The 22,266-nt window shown below is 44.8% G+C and overlaps 1 protein-coding gene across 6 annotated transcripts in view; it reads right to left on the bottom strand.

Annotated features, from left to right (window-relative positions):
- The window catches only part of NT5C3A (5'-nucleotidase, cytosolic IIIA), a 198,295-nt gene that overhangs the window by 46,764 nt on the left and 129,265 nt on the right, over window positions 1–22,266 (bottom strand). For all 6 annotated transcript variants that reach the window (XM_029589778.1, XM_029589781.1, XM_029589782.1 and 3 more), the window contains 3 exons: window positions 14,948–14,994; window positions 11,169–11,254; window positions 10,321–10,410 (listed from right to left, as the gene is read on the bottom strand). In XM_029589778.1, coding sequence (XP_029445638.1) covers window positions 10,321–10,410; window positions 11,169–11,254; window positions 14,948–14,994 — 223 coding nt within the window. The remainder of the gene's footprint in view (window positions 1–10,320; window positions 10,411–11,168; window positions 11,255–14,947; window positions 14,995–22,266) is intronic.

Genomic DNA, 22,266 nt, shown 5'->3' with positions numbered 1-22,266 from the left:
GGAGATTTTCACTGGAAGATCTTTGAGGAACAGGTTGCAATAGTCTAAGTGGGAGGTGATGAGAGAGTGGATAAGGGTTCTTTGGTAGTGTGCCCAAAAAGGAAGGGATGGATTTTGATGATATTATAGAGAAAGAAAACACATTTTAGCAGTATTTTGAATATGTGTAGAGGAGGAGAGATAGGAGCTGAAGATGAACCTATGGTTAACGGTTGAAGGGGCTGGAAGAATGACAGTGTTAGCCACAGAAATAGAGAATGGGGGAAGAGAAGCAAATTAGTGGGGCAAGATAAGGGGTTTCTGTCTTGACCATGCTGAATTTAACGTAGAGATAGGACTGTAGGAAATATCTCAATTCTTGGGAACAAGGCCAAGCAATAAGATGGACCCCTTTGATGTCAGTAAAATGGACATTGGCCTATTAGGGCTATGCACAGCAAAATGCAGAGAAAATAGACAGGGCCTATTCTGCCTTGGGCAGCCAAATGCAGGGCTGTGTATGTGACAAGCCCGAAGGATTAGCCTTGCTAGCTGAGCTGGCACCAAAATGGGGCCAAAAGAAGCAGCACAGATGGTCCAATGTGGGAATCAGACCTGCAATAACATTGAGTTTATCAGAGCTCTGTCAAATGTGAACAACTGTCATTCATCAGAACTGACCGCTTGATGAACCTGGAGATGAGATAGGTAAAAAGCGCAGGAAGAGCATTCACCTGATTATGCATGAGCTGCTGAATTATGAATAAGTGAGTCCTTGAAAAACAGCAGGGTGCGAGTACTCAGGGTCAGCCGATCGAGACCCATCTGAAGAGAAGGAGGCAACCTGTCTGAGAGTTGTTTTCTCCCTGCTTTGCTCTGTGCATTCTGGGCTGAGATGAATTTTGGAGACAAGGTCCAAGAGACTTGAGAGTTGAACAGTCTGTTGCTTCAGTGGCTGTGATTGTACTCTCTGCATCTGTGCTGGAGATTGGTGAAGGGAGGACCTCCTGGCCAGCCAAAGAACATAAGCTACTGCCAGCCGCATGGTAAGAATCTGGACTCCATTTCCTATCCCTATTAGCATTCAAAAGTAAGTCTCTGCTAAAGAGAGGTGAAACCAGCAGAAACTAATGGTTATTGGATAAGTACTGGACATTAAATATGCTTTTGTAGCTATTGTTTTTCCTATTGCCTGTGTCGCCAATTACCTGTGTATTAACTGATGCAAAGTGTTAAGCTTAGCCCAGTTCTTTCAGCTGCACTTCTTAATATCTATTTGACTTCCTTGTGTCTACTCCCAGTGGGCATCATGACCTTCTACCTTTACATTTCTTTCCATTTGTAAGTCCATTAAACAATGGCTATACCATAATAGACTGATTCTAAACATTGTTCAGCTTTCCCTGTGTTTGATTTTGAGGGCTATCCATCAAGACAGAAGTTTGTAATCTGGGTATAATTACTGATAGCAATCTTTCAATGTGAGCACATTTAAAATCTCTAGTGAAGGCGTCATTTTGGAAGCTTACATCAGGAAATATTTCTTCACGGAGAGGGTAGTGGATGCCTGGAATGCTCTTTCAGAAAAGCTGGTGAGGACGAAAACAGTAAACAAATTCAAAAGGGCATGGGATAAACACTGCAGATCCCTAAAGGCTAGAGATTGGAAATGAAGAAAAGGGTGCATGGGGGTAACCTGCACGGAGCAGCAGTTACTACCCTTAACAGAAGGGTAGTAATTGTCCTAAACCAGTTAGCCTTTATGTTTTGAAGCATTTACAACACTGATCTCTGCTTTGACAGCAGGGACAAAAAGGGGAATTGGATTCAGATGACAGCCAACACTGGGCTCTGACTTTTATGGTCTGAGCCCATTAGGGAAAAAGCACAGGGACTGCTTCTACGGCCAAGTCCAAAAGCTAAGAACATTCAAGCAGCATTATCTGAATTGTCAAGAAGGCTGCTCACCCCTTGTTATGGGTTTGATAGTTGCTTGATTTTGATTATAAATATTATTACCCTTAACAAAAAGCTTGGGGGTAAACTGCATGGAACTTGCTGGGCACACTGGATGGACCATTTGGTCTTTTTCTGCTGTCATTACTATGCTACTATGTTCATTTACTGTGGATGTTGAAACCCGTATGTTATGCTTGGCGGCAAAGCTATGGACCACCACACTCACCTGTGCTCTAAACGCTGGGCCTGGTCCCTCTCTCCTTGACATGGCCGTCTGCCGTGCTTCTGCAATCTGACGCAACCAGATGATGGGCCCAGCTTGCCTGCCACATCGCTGTCCTCCCAAGTGCTCCTCAGGTGCGCGTGTGCCCGATCTCCTCTTATTTAAAGGGCCAGTGGCGGGAACGGCCTGAGGGCACCTCCTGATGTCATCACTGCTTAGACCATATATAAAACTCTGCCAAAAACCCCTCCAGTGCCAAGGCAATAGGTCGTCTTGCTTCGGAAGTGTTTTGCCACCGTGTTTCTGAGTTCCTGTGTCTCGTTTCTGTTCCTGTTTGGCAGTCTGGTTTGTCTTGAGTTCTTGCTTTCATGGTCAGTTTTCCTAATCTGTCTTCAGCATCTCCTGCTCATGTGGTCCCTATCCTACTCTTCATTCTTCATCCCCTTGGACTGGATTTCTGGCTTGATCATTGGACTATACCATGACGCTGCTTGATTTCCACCTACCTTTGACCACTACCTTCTCACCGTCTCCGACTGAACTCTGCCTGCCTCCAACCAAAGCAGGTTTCTTCTTTGTCTCCAAAAAGGATGGCTCATTATGTTCATGCATCGAATACAGAGAGCTGAATGCAACAATGTAAAAGGTCCAGTACCCTTTACCACTTATTTCTGAGCTACTTGACCGTCTCCAGGGATCTAGAGCATTTACAAAGCTGGTCCTTTATGGGGCCTACAACTTAATTTGGATCAAACATGGCGATGAATGGAAGATGGCATTCAATACTCGAGAAGGGCTGGAACTGGAGCAGTGCGCAGACGACGACCATGGTGAAGCTTACGGGGTTTCCCACGGTGCTCAGTCTGGTCTGTCCCCAGCACCGAAGAAGCAGAGGAACCCGACGTCTGAGAGAGCACAGACAGCGGCAAGGACCGATCACCAGCTCCCCGCTCCTTGGAAGAAGCTGCTGGGGGTGTAGAGAGGGTCAGCGTATCCAGTGGTTCCCCTCTACTCCCGAGCTTCAGAGATTCCGAAGCTAGCGTAGATAGAGTGGCCTTTTTGGGGCCAAAGAGTTTCTCCATTTTTTCAAGACAAGCACGACAGCCTTTGGGGGACATTTGATCACACAGCTGACACCCTTGGACGTTATGCAATGACCCCAGGCAGAGGATGCAAACCTCATGTGGGTCCGTGATGGTCATGATCCGTGGGCACTGGGGGCATCGGCGACAACTGGACGCCCATAAAACGAGCCGGCGAGTGGTTGATGGTTGGTGGTCACAGAGAAGCGACCTGCCAGGAATCGACCAGGAAAAGGTTGAAATGGTAAAACTAACCTGCCGCGCCGAGGGGACACCATCCGGAGGAAGGGGGACCCGACGTGAAACGGGAGAAATAATGCTTTAAAAGCTTGAAAAGAGAGTACAAACTAGAGAGGTCCAAAAACCATGAGGCAACTAGCACCGCAGAAAAAAGAGACTGAAGGGGGACCTCGCGAGGACGAGAAGATAGTGGCATGCTGGGTGTGCTCAGTGTGCCAGTCAAAGCTTCTAGAAACTTTGACAAAAGTCTTTTGTGCCGGGTTCCATCTGATGATGTCACCCATCTGTGAGGACTACCATCCTGCTTGTCCTAGGAGAAAATAACTTTCTCCCATTCCTTCAGAGCTTCATATCTCCATTACTTGTCCTTCAGCTTGTCATTCTATGGAAAAGGCTTTATTGAAGCTTATTAGATATTTGAATATTTGTATCATATCTTCTCATTCCATTCTTGCTTCCAGAAAGTTTATCTTTAGCTCCTTCAGTTTCTGTGTATGACTTATAGTGCAAGGCATGCACCATTTTGGTGGTCCTGTTTTGAACTGCCACTGCCTTATCAATGTCTTTTTGTAGATGTGGTCTCCGGAACTGAATACATTTCTCAAAGTGGGATCACACCAGAGATCTGTAGAGAGGTAATATTAATTCTCTCTAGGTTTCACAGAAACCTGGCCACAGACGGCAGAAACAAAAATCTCCAATAGAGAAGTAATCCCTGTGTCAAGGAGAGATTTCATTTAAGTTAGAGACTATAGGAAAATTAGTTCTTACTTGTTAATTTTCGTTCCTGTAGTACCATGGATCAGTCTAGACCGTGGGTTGAGCCTCCTGTCCAGCAGATGAAGACAGACCAAAACTGAAGAGGTTATCCTATATCAGGACAGAGCCTACCCTGCAGCCCTTCAATATAACTATTGTCAAAGTAGAAAACAACAAACTTAAGTAGGATCAAGCAAGTAACCAAAAGCTCAATGGAGCACCTCAATAACATCATGAAGAACATGGTAGAACTAAACGCTATTGCATGAACTTGGTTCTCAACAACCAAGGCTTCCGGTGTAATCATCCGGTGTTCAGTAGCAAATGAACTATCGACTTCTGAGAATCTGCAATAACAAGTTTCGAGTGGACAGTAAGAAAAACAGGGAAGGGCGTCTGGACTGATCCGTGGTACTACAGGAACGAAAATTAACAGGTAAGAATTAATTTTCCTTTCCCTGTACGTATCCGATCAGTCCAGACCGTGGGATGTACCAAAGCTTTCCTAAACCAGGTGGGACCGAGGCAGTCCCGCTTGAAGCACTTGCCGCCCAAAGGAACCAAAAACCGGTGCTTGCACATCCAGCCAGTAGTGTCGAGCAAAAGTATGCAGGGACGTCCATGTGGTGGCCCTGCAAATCTCTTGCGGAGAAACAGATTGGCTCTCCACCCAGGAAGTAGCTAGAGAACGCAACGAGTGAGCCTTTAGGCCCTCCGGAACCGCCCGACCTTGGCAAAGATAGGCCGAGGAAATCGCCACTTTCAACCACTGTGCAATGGTAGTCTTAGAAGCTGGTTTGCCCCGATTGGGGCCACTCCAGAGGACAAAAAGATGATCCGAGACCCGAAAGTCATTGGTAACCTGGAGATACCGAAGTAGAACTCGTTTGACATCAAGTCTGCGAAGATCGCCCCCAGCAGTGCCCGCAATCTCCTCCGGTGAGAATGCAGGAAGTTCCACTGACTGGTTGACATGGAAAGTGAAGACAACCTTCGGCAAGAAAGAAGGTACCATCTTGAGAGAAACTCCTGAATCGGAGAAATGCAAAAAAGGTTCCCGACAGGACAATGCTTGAATCTCAGAAACACGCCGAACGGAAGAAATAGAGACTAGAAAAACTGTCTTGAGCATGAGGTCCTTTACCGTAGCCCGACGGAGAGGCTCAAATGGGGCTATACAAAGAGCCCTGAAGACGAGATTGAGACTCCACGATGGGCAAGTAGAACGAGCAGGCAGTCGCAAGTGCTTGACTCCCTTCAAGAACCGAACCATGTCTGGGTGACCCACTAAGGGATGACCCTCGACCCGTCCGAGGAGAGAGCCGAGAGCGGAAACTTGCATGCGCAGAGAACTGAAGGAAAGGCCCTTGGAGAGACCCTTCTGTAGCAAAGAAAGGACCAACGAGACCGGAGCGGAGCGTGCTGAGATGCCGGACTCCGCACAGTCTCAGTCTCAAAGACCTTCCAAACTCGCACGTAAGCTAGAGAAGTCGACTGCTTGCGAGCTCGAAGTAAAGTGGAAATAACCTCCTCCTTATAGCCTTTATGCCTCAGATGTCTCCGTTCAAAAGCCAGGCCGCTAGACAAAAGCAATCGGCCTGGTCGAAAAATACGGGCCCCTGCCGAAGCGGGCGAGGAAGATGGCCTAGCCAGAGAGGACAGTCTGTTGCCAGGTTGACAAGATCCGTGAACCATGGTCTGCGAGGCCATTCGGGTGCTACCAGAATCACTGGCCCTCGGTGGAGTTCTATTCTTCGGAGAACTTTGCCCACCAGGGGCCACAGAGGGACATGTACAGAAGGATGTCCGCGGGCCAAGGAAGAGCCAGAGCATCCACTCCCTCCGAGCCATGCTCCCTCCAGCAGCTGAAGAAGCGGTTGGCCTTGGCATTGTGCAATGTCACCATGAGATCCAGGTGAGGGGGACCCTATCTGTGGACGATCAGATCCATAGCTCCCTCTGAGAGATCCCACTCTCCCGGATCGAGAGCCTGACGACTGAGGAAATTGGCTTGTACATTCTCCTTGCCAGCTATGTGGGAGGCCGCCAGGCATTCCAGATGCCGCTCTGCCCATTCGAAGAGCCAGCTGGCTTCTAGAGTTACCAGGCGACTGAGAGTGCTTCCCCGACGGTTGATATAAGCCACTGTGGTGGAGTTGTCGGAAAGAACCCTCACTGCTTTGCCGCGTAACAGGGGAAGAAACTCCTGCAGAGCCAGACGCACCGCCCGGGCCTCCAACCGATTGATGTGCCAACGAGACTGAACCGGAGACCAGATCCCCTGAGTGGACTGGGACTGGCAGACTGTGCCCCAGCCCGAGAGACTGGTGTCCGTGGTTACTATCGTCCACTGCGGTGCTTGAAGAGGCATTCCTCAGAGAAGATGAGGAAGCAAAAGTCACCACTGCAAGGCGGCGGCGGTAGAGGCCGAAAGCGGGAGAACTATATGAAACTTCCGACACCGGCTGCCAACGGGATAGCAAAGCTCTCTGTAACGGTCGCATATGAGCAAATGCCCAGGGGACGAAGTCTATGGTGGAAGCCTTGGAGCCCAAGACCTGTAGGTAGTCCCAGGTCGTTGGAAGAGGCAGCGAGTGCAGATTCCGAACCTGGTCGATCAACTTGAGAGCCCGCGCACGAGGTAGGAACACCTTGCCGATCCGAGTATCGAAGTGGGCCCCCAGGAACTCTAACACCTGGGAAGGCAGAAGATTGCTTTTGGGAAAATTCACTATCCAGCCGAGCGACACGAGGAGAGCTAAAACCCGATCCACCGCCTGTTTGCAGAGAGTCTCCGACTTGGCCCTCACAAGCCAGTCGTCCAGATAGGGGTGGACTAGGACTCCTTCGCGGCATAGGGCCGCCGCCACCACAACCATGACCTTGGTGAAGGTATGTGGTGCGGTAGTGAGGCCGAAGGGCAGCGCCCGAAACTGAAAATCCCGGTTGAGGATGTGGAAGCAAAAATACTTCTGGTAATCGCGGTGAATCGAAATGTGGAAGTAGGCCTCTGTCAAATCGAGAGAGGCGAGGAATTCTCCAGGGTGGACCGCCGCTATGACCGCTCTCAAGGTTTCCATGCGAAAATGTGGGATCTTGAGGGCCCGGTTGACCCTCTTGAAGTCTAAGATCGGCCGAAAGGCACCATCCTTCTTGGGAACCACGAAATAGATAGAATACTGGCCTGCGCCGAGCTCCTCCTTCGGAACCGGGACCACTGCGCCCAGACTCAGAAGCCTGGTGAGGGTTTGCTCCACTACCTCTTGCTTGAGACGGCCACATGGGGAGAATACAAAGAGGTCCGGTAGATCTCGAACAAATTCTAAGGTGTAACAGTCTCGGACAATGTCGAGGACCCACTGGTCCGACGTGATTTTGATCCATTCCCCGAAGAACTGAGAGAGACGACCTCCCAGCAGAGGAACTGAGGAGTGGGTCAACAGAACTTCACTGTGGGGCGGGTTTTGAGGTGGAGCGCTGAGCTGGTCCCTCACGGAAGGACTGGCGTCTGCGAAAGGGCTGAGACCAGGATTGAGACCGGGAAGAATAACCTCTTGAGGAGCCACCTCGTCCACGGGGTGTGTATCTCCGCTGCCCCCCGGAAGCGAGGACGTGAGAACGCAAATGATCGAGACTATTTTGGACGGTCCTCCGGTAGCTTATGTACCTTGTTTTCCCCCAAGGAATTGATACGCTGTTCTAGGTCCTCTCCAAAAAGCAACTTACCGTTGAAGGGCAACGTGCCCAGCTTTGCCTTGGAAGATGGGTCAGTGGAGCAATTGCGGAGCCAGAGGAGTCTTCTAGCAGAGACAGCCAAGACCATTGCCTTTGCCTGGATGCGGAGGAGGTCGTACAGCGCATCAGCTCCATATGCTATGACACCTTCCAAACGATCAGCCTGCTCTGCGCCTCTGCAGACGGGAGGTCCTGGGTGCTGAGTAATTGCTGAACCCACCTGAAACCTGCCTGCTGCATGAGACTGCTGCAGATAGTCGCTTGGACTCCCAGGGCCAGGACTTCAAAGATCCGCTTCAGATGGGCCTCGAGCTTACGATCCTGTCCTTCCTTCAGAGCCGTTGATCCCACCACAGGAATAGTGTTGTGTTTAGTGACCGCCGAAACAGAAGAGTCACGGTGGGAATCTTCAGCATGTCCAAGCATTCCTCCGGGAGGGGATAGAGCTTGTCCATAGCCCGCCCCACCCGGAGTCCCGCTTCGAGAGCCTCCCATTCCCGCAGGAGCAGCAATTTATGCATCGGATGAAAGGGAAAGGCGCTTGCCGGAGCCCTGAGTCCCGCCAGGACTGGGTCCATATCCTTGGGCAAGGAGGCCGTAAGGGTGTCCGCAGGGGGCGCCTCCAGCCCCAGCTCCTGAAGGACAAAGGGGATGAGGGCCTCCAACTCCTCCCTCTGAAATATGCGGAGGACCCTAGGATCATCCCCCTCCAGAGGTGGGAGTGCGCTCGCCAAATCTGCCATGTGATCCGGATCTGGGGTAACTGGGGCCACCGGGGGGGGGGGGCAGGAATAGGGGCCACCTGCACCCTAACAGACCCCTGGGGCTCCGGGACAGGAAGAACGGGCAGTGGCGCTGGATGCGGAATTTTTGGCGGGGGGGGGGCCTGGGGAAGGGTCCTCCTCCACCTGCAAGCTGGCTAAATAAGATTTATGCAGGAGGAGAACAAAATTGGAGGAAAAACGAGTCCTGGATTTCCCAGAGGGGGGAGGGGGAGAGGGAGGGTCAGGAACCTCATCCTGGGGGACCTTGGGGCTTAAATTGGGAGCTGCTGAAATTCCGCCGTTCCCGCGGTTTGCTGACCTGGGAACAATGCGTGGCAGAGTGCGCCCCTGAGCTAAATTTGCTTGCCCTGCCAAGGAGGGGCCTTCCTCACCCGGCAGGCAGGCAGGCAGAGCAGAACCCCTCGCACGATAAGCACAACGAGGGCTCTCCACACGCGATGCAGGCACTTAGCTGCGGCATCCCTGCTGAAGAGCTGAGAAAAACAAAAATCAGCTGTCAGCTAAAAATAGCCGAGTGAAGTCTCTGTCGGCAGGAGCGTAGGCAGGGGAGTGAATCCTGAACGCTCCCTGTATCTGGCTGCCGGCTAAATCTCAAAAATTCCCTGTATTTAATTATTTATTGCCCTTTGATTTATATATTCAACTATTAATATATATATATTTTTTTTTACAAGGACTGAAGAAAGCTGAGGGGAAAAAGCAATGGAGCCCTGAGCTCTCTAGGCAGCCAGAGGGGAGGGAGGCGAAAGACTGGACCACCAGCCTCGGTCCCCACAACAGTGAAGCAGCTATGGACTTAGGCTATGCAGTGCACAAGGGGCGAAGCCCCCCTAAGTCCGGCAAGAGCCAGGAGATGGAACCGTCTCCTGCAAAAAATAGAGGAATTAAGATAAATTAAACTTTATCCTTTTTTTTTTTTAATTTGGAAAATCCTTAAGAGACTACTACTTGCTTGATCCGCACAAAAGAAAAGGAAGAAGGCTGATTAGCCCAGATCAGGAGACCGCAGGGTGAGCTGATCCATCTGCTGGAGACAGACAAATACTGAAGGGCTGCAGGGTAGGCTCTGTCCTGATATAGGATACCCTCTTCAGTTTTGGTCTGTCTCCATCTGCTGGACAGGAGGCTCAACCCACGGTCTGGACTGATCCGGGTACATACAGGGAATGTCTTCTTTTCTGTTACAAAACCTCTAGCATCATTTCTACAGGGCTAACTTTTTTTTTAGCAAGTAAACTTGCAACATCTCTTTAAAATTTGCTAGAGATTCTAGTCTAAATGAGGTAAAAACCAAATGCGAAATAACTCTGAAAATATGCAATTTGCTGATGTTTCCACAGCACTGATTCCGATTGACTACTTCAGAAATGCATTTATTCATTATTGTCTATTGCACAGGGGAGCTTACTGCTGTTTTATAAGATCAGATCAAATTGCAAGATCATGTAAACTCATCCAGGACACTGTAAACCCAGCTCTCCCAACACACTGCTACTCCAGTTTATCTTATTGAGTAAAGCCTGTGGATCAGGAAATTTTAGGAAGAGAAAAGCCTTACTTCAGTATTACATCCGATTCCCTCACAATTTCTGCAAATTTGTCTTTTTGTAAACGTTGTTCAACCAGTAACGTATGTGATTTCGTGTACCTAGAATAAAAACAAAATAGAAAGCAATATCAGTCAGAAATGGTGCATCTTTAGAAACAGAGACTTATGAACTTCATTTACTACTAGGCTAGAATTAAATATTCACTTTCATTGCACCTGAACAATATTAACTTCTGCAGTTAATGCTTTTTTCTTTAGACGGACATTTGGTGAATTTAACAAGAGTAAAAAGTACATAAAGTAGAAGATATGACTCAGCATGAGAACTTTCACAACAAGAAAATAATATAAAACTCATTGTAAAATCAATTATGTTGACCCTTATGCAAGCAGATGCACATCTATGAACAGAAAATGAGAAACTAAACCCAGTTGTACTCTCAGAAGAACCCCTGATATTTGCCCATCTTGAAGAAATACAATTAAGTTAGATTAAAAAAAAGGTTCAGATTTGCTTAAATATTTGGAACAGCTTTAAAGGAAAATTGTACACATGGTGAACCGTTCAGAAAGTATACATCACAAGACAGCAAGTTGTTACAGTCAGCTGACATGGACGACAATAAATCATTTACATTTTTTAATCTACTCCTCGGTAATGGTCCTGAATCTCTTAACAGCTACATCTGGAGAAATCACTAACGCACCATATGGAATTTGAAGGACATGAGGCGGGTGGCACCTTATAGACTGACAAATTTATTGAGGCATGATCTTTCAAGGACAGAGTCCACGTCATCAGATGCATGAAGTGGAATTAAATTTCAGAATGTAAACATACAAATTGTAAAACTTACCATTCAACCATGTAAGGATACTTCTCTTCTATGGTAAGATTAGGGTCAATTTCAATAGGATAATATGTTTCTTTTAGTTGATATAGCTGGAAAGAAAGAAATCTGTTACTATTTGAAATATGGAGAGTTCTTGTATGCTGGTAGTTAGACCAAGAAACTAAACTCTAGAAACTGTATCAAATTAATTCTTGTCCTTATTTTTCTGGCATTTGAACTTCACTCTCACTGTTTTCAGACCAATGTTTTTTCCACTCCAGATGTTGCTGCTTAGACAGTACTTTTAATCTTTTAAACATGCTGCAAATCTCCCAGCAGGGTATCTGCCACTACAGAAAAAGAGGGACTTTTTTTTTTTTTTAAAGGCGATTTGAAAACATTTTATAAAACGGGTTTTAAGTTTTCTGTGTCTGTGGGTGGGGAGGGCTTCAGGTGACAAGCTCTGCTAGTACATGAAAGAAGGACATAACTTGCTCACTTCCCCCTGATAGTTACACTCAGACAGAAGGGGTGTGAACCTTGCCATATACTTAATATTTATTGAAACTGTACAGTGCACACATTTTAATACAAAAGCTTTATACAATGATATAACTGCAGCATATTTTAAAAAATGTGAAGCATCTGCTACACCTATGCCAAGTCTAGCATTGCTTTACATCAAATGTTTATCTCAAGAATGTTTATTCATTAAGCTTATGTGCCAGAAGCTTTTTCATGAGAAATAAAGTATGTATGTATGCAGTGTTGGTCTATGAGGGGGAGAGGACTAGAGGCAAAATAAATGAGGAGAGAAACTAGTACACAATCGTGGGTTTGGTTTTCCTGCTTTTTCTCCTCTTTGACCTTCTTGAAAGCTATACTCTGATCTCCTTCTAACTATACTTTGCTTTCTTCATCCCTACAAACAGATCTTGGTTTTCAAGGTAACCAAAACATGCAGAATGATCCTCATTTTTAGGCCAAACATATGAAATATTATCTTGTGAATTTTCATTGACGATAAGTTACCACCTGGTCTTCTGGACTCCTAGCTCAATCAGAACTGGCCTCTGTTGGGCTATAGTGCCATAAATCTTTATTACAAATTCCTGGATTTTTGTCCCTATTTCTTCATCCTCCTGTCCCATCAATTCTGCCAATCTCTGTGAGTTCTCATCACAGACTCTTCCAGACCCTGGGTTAAAGGGGCACTTAGAGAAGATAAGGCCATCGCGGAAAGATTAAATGATTTCTTTGCTTCGGTGTTTACTGAAGAGGATGTTGGGGAGGTACCCGTAATGGAGAAGGTTTTCATGGGTAATGATTCAGATGGACTGAATCAAATCACGGTGAACCTAGAAGATGTGGTAGGCCTGATTGACAAACTGAAGAGTAGTAAATCACCTGGACCGGATGGTATACACCCCAGAGTTCTGAAGGAACTAAAAAATGAAATTTCAGACCTATTAGTAAAAATTTGTAACTTATCATTAAAGTCATCCATTGTACCTGAAGACTGGAGGATAGCAAATGTAACCCCAATATTTAAAAAGGGCTCCAGGGGCGATCCGGGAAACTACAGACCGGTTAGCCTGACTTCAGTGCCAGGAAAAATAGTGGAAAGTGTTCTAAACATCAAAATCACAGAACATATAGAAAGACATGGTTTAATGGAACAAAGTCAGCATGGCTTTACCCAGGGCAAGTCTTGCCTCACAAATCTGCTTCACTTTTTTGAAGGAGTTAATAAACATGTGGATAAAGGTGAACCGGTAGATATAGTATACTTGGATTTTCAGAAGGCGTTTGACAAAGTTCCTCATGAGAGGCTTCTAGGAAAAGTAAAAAGTCATGGGATAGGTGGCGATGTCCTTTTGTGGATTGCAAACTGGCTAAAAGACAGGAAACAGAGAGTAGGATTAAATGGGCAATTTTCTCAGTGGAAGGGAGTGGACAGTGGAGTGCCTCAGGGATCTGATTTGGGACCCTTACTGTTCAATATATTTATAAATGATCTGGAAAGAAATACGACGAGTGAGATAATCAAATTTGCAGATGACACAAAATTGTTCAGAGTAGTTAAAACACAAGCAGATTGTGATAAATTGCAGGAAGACCTTGTGAGACTGGAAAATTGGGCATCCAAATGGCAGATGAAATTTAATGTGGATAAGTGCAAGGTGATGCATATAGGGAAAAATAACCCATGCTATAATTACACAATGTTGGGTTCCATATTAGGTGCTACAACCCAAGAAAGAGATCTAGGTGTCATAGTGGATAACACATTGAAATCGTCGGTGCAGTGTGCTGCGGCAGTCAAAAAAGCAAACAGAATGTTGGGAATTATTAGAAAAGGAATGATGAATAAAACGGAAAATGTCATAATGCCTCTGTATCGCTCCATGGTGAGACCGCACCTTGAATACTGTGTACAATTCTGGTCGCCGCATCTCAAAAAAGATATAATTGCGATGGAGAAGGTACAGAGAAGGGCTACCAAAATGATAAGGGGAATGGAACAACTCCCCTATGAGGAAAGACTAAAGAGGTTAGGACTTTTCAGCTTGGAGAAGAGACGACTGAGGGGGGATATGATAGAGGTGTTTAAAATCATGAGAGGTCTAGAACGGGTAGATGTGAATCGGTTATTTACTCTTTCGGATAGTAGAAAGACTAGGGGGCACTCCATGAAGTTAGCATGGGGCACATTTAAAACTAATCGGAGAAAGTTCTTTTTTACTCAACGCACAATTAAACTCTGGAATTTGTTGCCAGAGAATGTGGTTCGTGCAGTTAGTATAGCTGTGTTTAAAAAAGGATTGGATAAGTTCTTGGAGGAGAAGTCCATTACCTGCTATTAAGTTCCCTTAGAGAATAGCCACTGCCATTAGCAATGGTTACATGGAATAGACTTAGTTTTTGGGTACTTGCCAGGTTCTTATGGCCTGGATTGGCCACTGTTGGAAACAGGATGCTGGGCTTGATGGACCCTTGGTCTGACCCAGTATGGCATTTTCTTATGTTCTTATGTTCGCATTCTAAGTGTCACCACTAGGTTTTGCTACTTAGAACTTAGAACACAGACGCCTATTAAGATAAATTTGCTTTCTTCCCTCTCTAGTATGTTCCAAGTTTTTGCTCCCCACTTACTCTGACCCAATATTACTCAGACCCTAACTTCATACCTTGTATTATGTATTTAGCATTAGCATTAACATTCTCTCATGCTTGTTATCACAGTTCCATGCAACTAGCAATACATGTAATTAGCATTTAGCATTCTATGTTATCAGCATTTTATGTTCTATGTAATTTAGCATGCTCTCATACTTGTTTTCAGTTTCAATGTAAACCGAGACGATATGCAATATCTTGTATGAATCCCGGTATATATAAAAAAAAAAAGTTAAATAAATAAATAAATACTTGCGATGGCAGACTCTCCATCCCCCTAAGCCTAGCCTATCAGAGGAGCAATACTGGGTTCAAAAATTGAAGCCAGGTCTTCTGTATGCCAGTGTGCATCACTGTTACTGAACCACTGGACTGGCCCATTTAAAATAGATCCCCATCTGGGGGACTGAAAGACTGCAGTTGAGAACCACTGGGCTAAAAGCCGAAGGAAACCTTTCTTCTGAACCGGAGCTCTCCTGGGCATCCTGGCAGCATGTGGCCATTAGTTTATCCTCAGGTACACAAACCTGATTGCTAACATTATCTGAATAATTGTTGTAAAATTTGCAATATATGGGATCTGCTTTTCATGTATTTTTCATGTATTTTTCATTTTTAGTTACCTTTTGCCGACATTCCTCTGTGATGAGCTTGCAGTTGTCAATTATGTCTGAAATGAAAAAAAACAAACAACTCTTAGAAGAAATCTGGTATAGAAAATAGTTTCAATCCACTCTTGCTCTTCTTACATTACTTACTAGTGTTCCTGAAGAGCACTGTGATGTGCCACACTGCCATAATCTACTCCTTACTACTCAGATTAGTGATGTCCATGTTGGCAGGACATTGATTCTGGTCTTTGCAGATTTGCAATTTACACAAGTTCCAGACAGAATAAATGCAACCTACTTTCAGAGATGCATACAATGTGTGCATTCATAGTTCATAAAAATATATATCTGAAAAAAAAACCCCCTATCAGATTTTTAATGTCCTAAAAATTTGATATTGACTGGATGTAAAAAATTAAAGCAATTAGGTGGCAGAACTGCATACATATTGGTGGAATACGTGGACCACCTAAAACCTGTCATAATCCTTAGCAATCCTTTGACGTCCAGATGCAAAACCTAAAAGTTATTTAGGATAGGTAGGAGGGAAGGGAAGAGGAAGCCATAATTGTGCACAGGTACTTGCAGAGTGCAGGGATGCATGCATATATTTATTTTATTATTCTAACAACTTGTATTCTGCTATTTCTAATCATTTAATGTGGATTACAAAATTTGCAATCATAAAAAAAAAAAAAAAGACATTAAAACAAACATAAAATTATAAGCACAGGGCTGGCTCTAGGGCAAATGGCTCTCTGGGCAAAAATTGGCTCCTCACCAGCTCTTCAGCCTAATGGGTGATGATGGCAGTGCACAGGGTGCTCTGCTTCTAGCTCTCCACATGATTGCCCAGCCCGCCCTACCCAAAGGTTGGCACTGTATATCAGGATAAAAAAAGGCCCTGCTATGATCCTCCTGACAATTTGGAGTGGACCGGATGCAAAAAGTTATTAGTTGGCGTAATTGCAAATACTCCTGTTAGGATTCTTGTGGACTTCCTGAAATCTCCTGAAAATCTGAAGTGAATCGGATACAAAACAAAACATGCACGCCTTCATGGAATACAAGGACTGGAAAACAACCCATGTCATAATCCTCGTCTCCTCTGACATCTCCTAAAAATCTGCTGTGGACAGAACATCAAACAAAAAAGTTTGTGGGCATTATTAAAAAGCAATTTTCAGAATTTCCGATGTTTGAATTGTATTTTTTTTAATTGAATCTGTTTTTCTTATTAGTCTACTTTGTAAAGGAAAAGAAGGCTTATGAGATATCTTTGGGGTAAGATACACCCCTACTTCTACCCACCCTTCCCCCCCAGATATATCTCAAAAGCCTTCTTTTCCTTTGCAAAGAAGGCTAATATGAAAAAAAGATTCAATTAAAAAAAATACCACAGTTCAAAAATCGGAAATTCTGAAAAGCATATTCTTTAATTTAGTAGCTCTCAAATCTTAAGTCATGACTCATTTACAGACAATAAAGACTTTGAAATATGTCACAGAACACAGCAATATTAAAGATGTTCAAAAGTTAAAAGGCACAGTATTAGCAAGACAGTCATATCACAGCTGAGGATGGCTTTTAATCTTAAAATAACTAGATTTTACCAGGTTATTTTAAATTCTAATTTAGGAGCAATATTGCACTAAAGCTCTGATAGCTGTTTTAAATTTTGACCGAGGCTGATTATATTATTTGGTAGGCCCTGTAAATTTATCACAAATCTTGTTTGGGTCCAAAGGAGGAAAATCTTGTACTCATCTTTGCCTCATGCTTTTTCAGAGGAAATACAGGAGGCATGTCATACTGAAATAGACGTTTCTATTTAGTTAGTCCATAATTGGGCACTACATATATCTAAGTATTTTCTGCTGAATGTTCTATTACCTTAATAAACTAAGCTATGAAATGCCCGGTTCTACTTGCTGTCAATCAGCACAGAGTTCTGCTAAGTTTGTGGGTAGTATGTCCCCTTCCTGCAACCTCCAAGTTTACATTACAGCACTGAATCTCACTAGATTTGAACACTGGCATGCCTTTTTCCTGCACCAATGAACGACCGAGTACTGGAAGATGAAAAATAGGACACATCAGAGCCCCACACTGGACGGTTCCACATCTGTGACTGACACCAGCCCAAACCAAGTGGTGTCATTTAATATACAGTGCCCTGTAAAAGTCTTCACACCCCTTGTACACTGTTTATATTCTATCTAAAAAATATATATAAAAAAATGCAATAAAGCATGAGTTTCACTGATCTGCACAACATGCTCTCCACTTTCATTGTGAGAGAACAATTACAGAAATATTCCAAAATTAATTAATGAAAGAATAAAAAAACCCAAAAGTCTTGATTGCATAAGTTTTCACTCTTTGTTATTGTAAACCCAAATAGCTTTGGTGCAAAATATTTGCTTTAATAAGGCCCATAATAAGTTAAATAGAACCCTCTTGTGTCCAATCTTAGTAGATGAGCTGATTTAAAACTCTTGCATGATCAATCAAACGGTTTCTACTGTAGGAAGTAAATTTGAAACAAAGGTCAAAACATGCCAAACAAGGAGCTGCTAAAAGAACTCCGGGTTTGGATTAGGCAAGTTGTGAACAGGTTAATCTTGGGTGTTCTCCACATGATAAACATCTTGTTAATTTCCTTCTGATCCAGGGACCATTTGTGGGAGTTTATAATTTGACTGAGCTTGTCTGCAAGAAGGGTCTCTTTTTCTGCTAGATATGTGGCCCACAGCTTCCCAACACAGAATGAGTGAACTTTTTCTTTCCAGCTTGTTCAAACAGAATATAACTATCTGATTATCTGTTTGAACAAGATCGATTTTAATCGGCCACCTGTTCTGTGAAAGCCCTTAATTCATTTTTTGCTGCCTCAAGTTCCAGAAAACTGTTGTGATTGTTTTGTTTCTGAAATGACCACAGGGCTTTAGCTTTAGCATGAAGCCTCACAGAATGAGCTTCTCAGTCTACATTGCAATAGTCTGTAGTCACAAATATTTGATAAAAAGGAATTTAGAAGAGATGACATTTTTTCAATTTGGAATGGGAGAACCACCAAGACAGGGACTCTCTGAATTCTCTTGTGACACAGATGCACTCCTGTGATCCTTGAGCAGCCTGAATCCTCTGAGTTTTTATGGTCCATTGGGCTTGTCTCATATGGGGGCAATCTATGGGAGTGACACGAACTGTCGATTGCCAAGTAATCCAACATCTTTTACACGTTCCAGGTTGATATTTGATAACGCTGCATGATTCCTTTCACCGTGGATATTGATTTAATGATTCTATTGATGGGAAGAAAGGCTTTTCCCCCGAGTCATGTCTAGCAGAGCCCCTATGATCTATAATTGAAACTTGGGGTAGCTTAAACAAACTCTAGCAACTCTAGCATCTTGAAATGACGCACATGGATTCCTTTGCCCCGCTTGTGATGTGCTCTTGACCAGCCATCTGTCCAAGTAAGAGATTGCATGCAACCCCCAGTCTGTGTAGGTAACTGCTAGATATCTGATCAACATTCACAGTGCCAGTGCTAGGTCAAATGGTAATATGTAATACTGGAAGTAGGTTTCCCTACCACAAAACTGAGATACTTCCTATGGCTGTGGTGTAGCTCTACATGAGTATACACAGCCTTGAGATCTACAGAGCATAGCCAGTCTTTGTTTAGGAAGGGAATTATGGTACACCCATGTAAAAAATCTTGAATGTCTCCTTTAGGAGATACTTGTTGAAGGCCCTCACACCTAGCATGGGATGGAATCTTCCAGTCTTGCTGGGTATGGAGTAGAATCCTCATCTTCTTTCCAGGTTCGACCTCTCTGATCTGTAAGAGGGAAGAGAAATCATGAGCAGCATTTCCCACTGAAAAGGGTTAAGAAAGAACCTTTCAGAGAATGATTTGATGAGATTTTCAACAGGCTTAATCTATAGCTGTTCTCCATGCTACAGCGCACACAGTTGTCTGAGGTTATAGCCAATCAACGGTTTATGTAAAACTTAGTCTCCTCCACAGGGAGTTCTGCCTATAGCAGAACTGGTAAACTGGCTATGAACTTTAGATCCAGTCAAAAATCTTTCCCTGGTTTTGACTGAGTTGCTGAGTAAGGTACAGAGCTTTTGTGGCCATGAAAGTGAGGCTGGGCTCTGTTGATGTGGACAAGAAGCCTGTAGAAAATATTTCTTCTGAGGAAAAAACTTCTTTATCGTTGGGTGCTGGGTGGGTTGTAATGTTATGCAGTGTATATGATATTCTGAAATGTGATATTTTATTGCTTAATGTGCAGTCACATGCACACCAAGAGTTGTTATGCATTCTTTTCTTAATAAAAATCATTTGAACCTAAAAACGTCTTCCCTACAAGCCCATTTTGGAACCTCCTGGAAGATGTGAAGTGTGGATCAGAAGTGGTTCTAGAGTGTGTCTGAAGTGTTGGTCCTTTATGAAATCCACCACATATTTGATTTTATCTTCCAAGAGATTTTCTCCACTAGAGGGTGCATCTACGTGTTGCAGCCCCGGTCGCCGTCATAGCGACCGGGTCCTTACCTCCACCGGGGTCTTCTCCGCGCTGCCGCGAGCCGCGGGATCCGGGGCCGGCCTGGCCGCATGGCAGCGGCGTCTCCACGAGGGAGACGCTGCCAACGCTGCCAAGGCCCGATCCTGACTCCTCCCCCCTGCAGGGAACGCGCGCGCGCGAGGGCTCTCCTTTTACAGGTCCAGCACCCGGAAGTGCTGAACCGCCCTCTCCCTGACGTCAGTGCCGGCGGGGGATTTAAACCTGCACTGTTCCTTCCTGCTTTGCCTTGCAACGTGGTCACTCCTGAGTGTTAGTTGCTGTTCCTGATCCTGCCTGCCAGTTTCAGCGTTCCTGTTCTTCTGACTTCTGCTGCCCGCCTTGACCTCGGTACGTCTTCACGCTTCTGACTTCTGCTGCCTGCCTTGACCCCGGTACGTTTCCTCGCTTCTGACTTCTGCTGCCTGCCTTGACTTCGGTACGTCTCCACGCTTCTGACTTCTGCTGCCTGCCTTGACCTCGGTACGTCTCCACGCTTCAGTCTTCTGCTGCCTGTTGTGACTTCAGCTCTTACTCTCACCTAAGTCCCAGCGGTCCGGGTCCCTACGGGCTCCTCCTGGGGGGACCTCGGACTTCCAGGGCGAAGCCACCTAAGCCCTAGCGACCCGGGCGTCAACAGCTCCTCTGGGGGCGTCTCGGGTTTCCGGTGAAGATCCTTCTTCGGCTGTGCGTGATCTGCCTTCCGACCGTCTCCTCGCCGGTCGGCCCAAGGATCCACTTCCGGAACACAACATCTACGAGTCTGAGGGTTCTAATAAGACATTGTAGCAGCTCTCAAAATCATAGGTTGATCGGACCAGACATTTTCCATTCACTTCTCCACTATTCATTATGTGAACATTTTTTTCAAGTTTTTCTTGGAGAAACTCTGAACTTCCTTGCCCCATCCAAAATAAAATGCATATATTCGATCATAAAAATATGATAGGATGCTATGGGAGAGCTGAGCATAGTATTCTTAAAGACATTCTTCTAGTAAAGGTCAAAGTATGAGACTCCTTCCCAGAATTCAACAACCATAGATTGGGGTGGCAACTGGACTCTAAAATCTTGGAGCCTTTTGTACATGATATTTTGTATCTAACTTCTTTCCAACAGGAAATACTGAGAGGAATTTTCCACATTTGCATCTTTTTCCTGTAGGAGCTTATGTCTGGCAATGGCCATCAGCTTCTTAAGGACACAAAAGGTATTTGAAGAAGCCTAGCTCTCTTACGACTTCTAGCCATAGCTATTCTCTGCACAAAATGTGGGAAATAGTAGCTGTTTAGAAGGGACTCACTCCTCACCTGTGAAGATTTGAAAGGAGGCCTGGTGAGAGTTTTTCCTTGGAACCTGATTCTTTAGACCTAGAGAGCAGCTTTCAGGACTCCTGAGATTCAGTCTTTGATATTAAATTCAAGTGGTAACTTAAGAGGGCATCAATCCATTGCAGGGGCTTCAAAAAATAAACGATGATGAATGGTCTGGGAGGTTTCCTGATCTGGTGTTGATCCATTCATGCTTGGTGCAGACAGCATTGTCAGCACTCAGTATCACTGTCAGTCCTGTTCCACTCAGTCCTGTTCCACTCAGATGCTAAGTGGGGTGGTCTCAAAGAGAAACTCCATCAATACTGTAGCCCAAGTGCTCAGTACCAGTACTTCAACTCACTTAAGATATTGAAAAAGAGCTTAGAGGATCCTCCTGTCCAACTCCTTCTCAATAACTGCTGAGATAAAATTTCACTGGGAGAGGACACTTTCTCCTGAGTAACTGGAGGCGATGTACCAATGGCTCAGGCATGGACCCTTAGAGACTGTTGTGGCTTAGTTCCTTCCTGGGAGGCTGAGCTCTCTTCGTGATGTAGCTGATTGGTAGGATGAATGGCAGCTGTCATTTCCCTGTTCTCAGATTTGAGTACAGTGTTAGAAACCTGAACTCGATGCCAAGAAACCCTTGTTGGGCATCATGTGGGAGAAATGAGAAGGTTCCCTGCTCTTGTAGCACTTCCCAACTCTAAGGAAGACCAATGTTCTCTCAACTTCAATAGACTGCCAGTAGTCGATGTGGCTCCTGGATCCTTCAGTTCTAATACCTTCAGTGTTGATGCAGCAGGGCTGAGCTTTGATATACCTCTAAAGATGTCCAACAGATGAAAACTTCATTACTTAATTGCCTTGGCTGTCATCTGTTTACAAATGCCACAACTAGGGTCATCATGATCCACATAGAAACAGCGCATGCAATTGCGGTGAATACAAATAAAAAACATCTTGCCAAATGCAGCAAGGGTATGTCTTGAAGCTCCTGGTTCTCTTCTGTGCCATGATTGGAAAAACAGACAGTGGAATTAAAATTTGGGAACGCTTTGAGGGAAATACTATAGTTAAAACCTTTCTGGGATCATTGGTCAGTAGAAATGCTATTCAAATAGTCAATGTGATCAAAGAAGAAAGCAAGAACTCTGAAGTTGATATCATCCATCTGGGAATCAAAGACCTTGCTAGAAACAATATCCAAGTGATAAAGAGAAATTTCCAGTCTCTGGCGAAGCAGATTAGTCACATGGTGAAGTCTATTGCCTTTTCAGAAGAGTTACCTGTACAAGGAAAGGGGAAAGAGAGGTTAAGCCATATAGATAACTTCAATGAATGGCTCAAAACTTGGTGTAAGGAACAAAGTTTTGGATATTTTGGAGGCTGGGGCCATTTATGGAACAATAAAAAGCTCTATGTCAAAGATGGCTTA

The sequence above is a fragment of the Rhinatrema bivittatum genome, chromosome 2, assembly GCF_901001135.1.
Source record: "Rhinatrema bivittatum chromosome 2, aRhiBiv1.1, whole genome shotgun sequence".
NCBI classification, from domain to species: domain Eukaryota; kingdom Metazoa; phylum Chordata; class Amphibia; order Gymnophiona; family Rhinatrematidae; genus Rhinatrema; species Rhinatrema bivittatum.
This window is presented reverse-complemented; position numbering and strand designations above follow the sequence as displayed.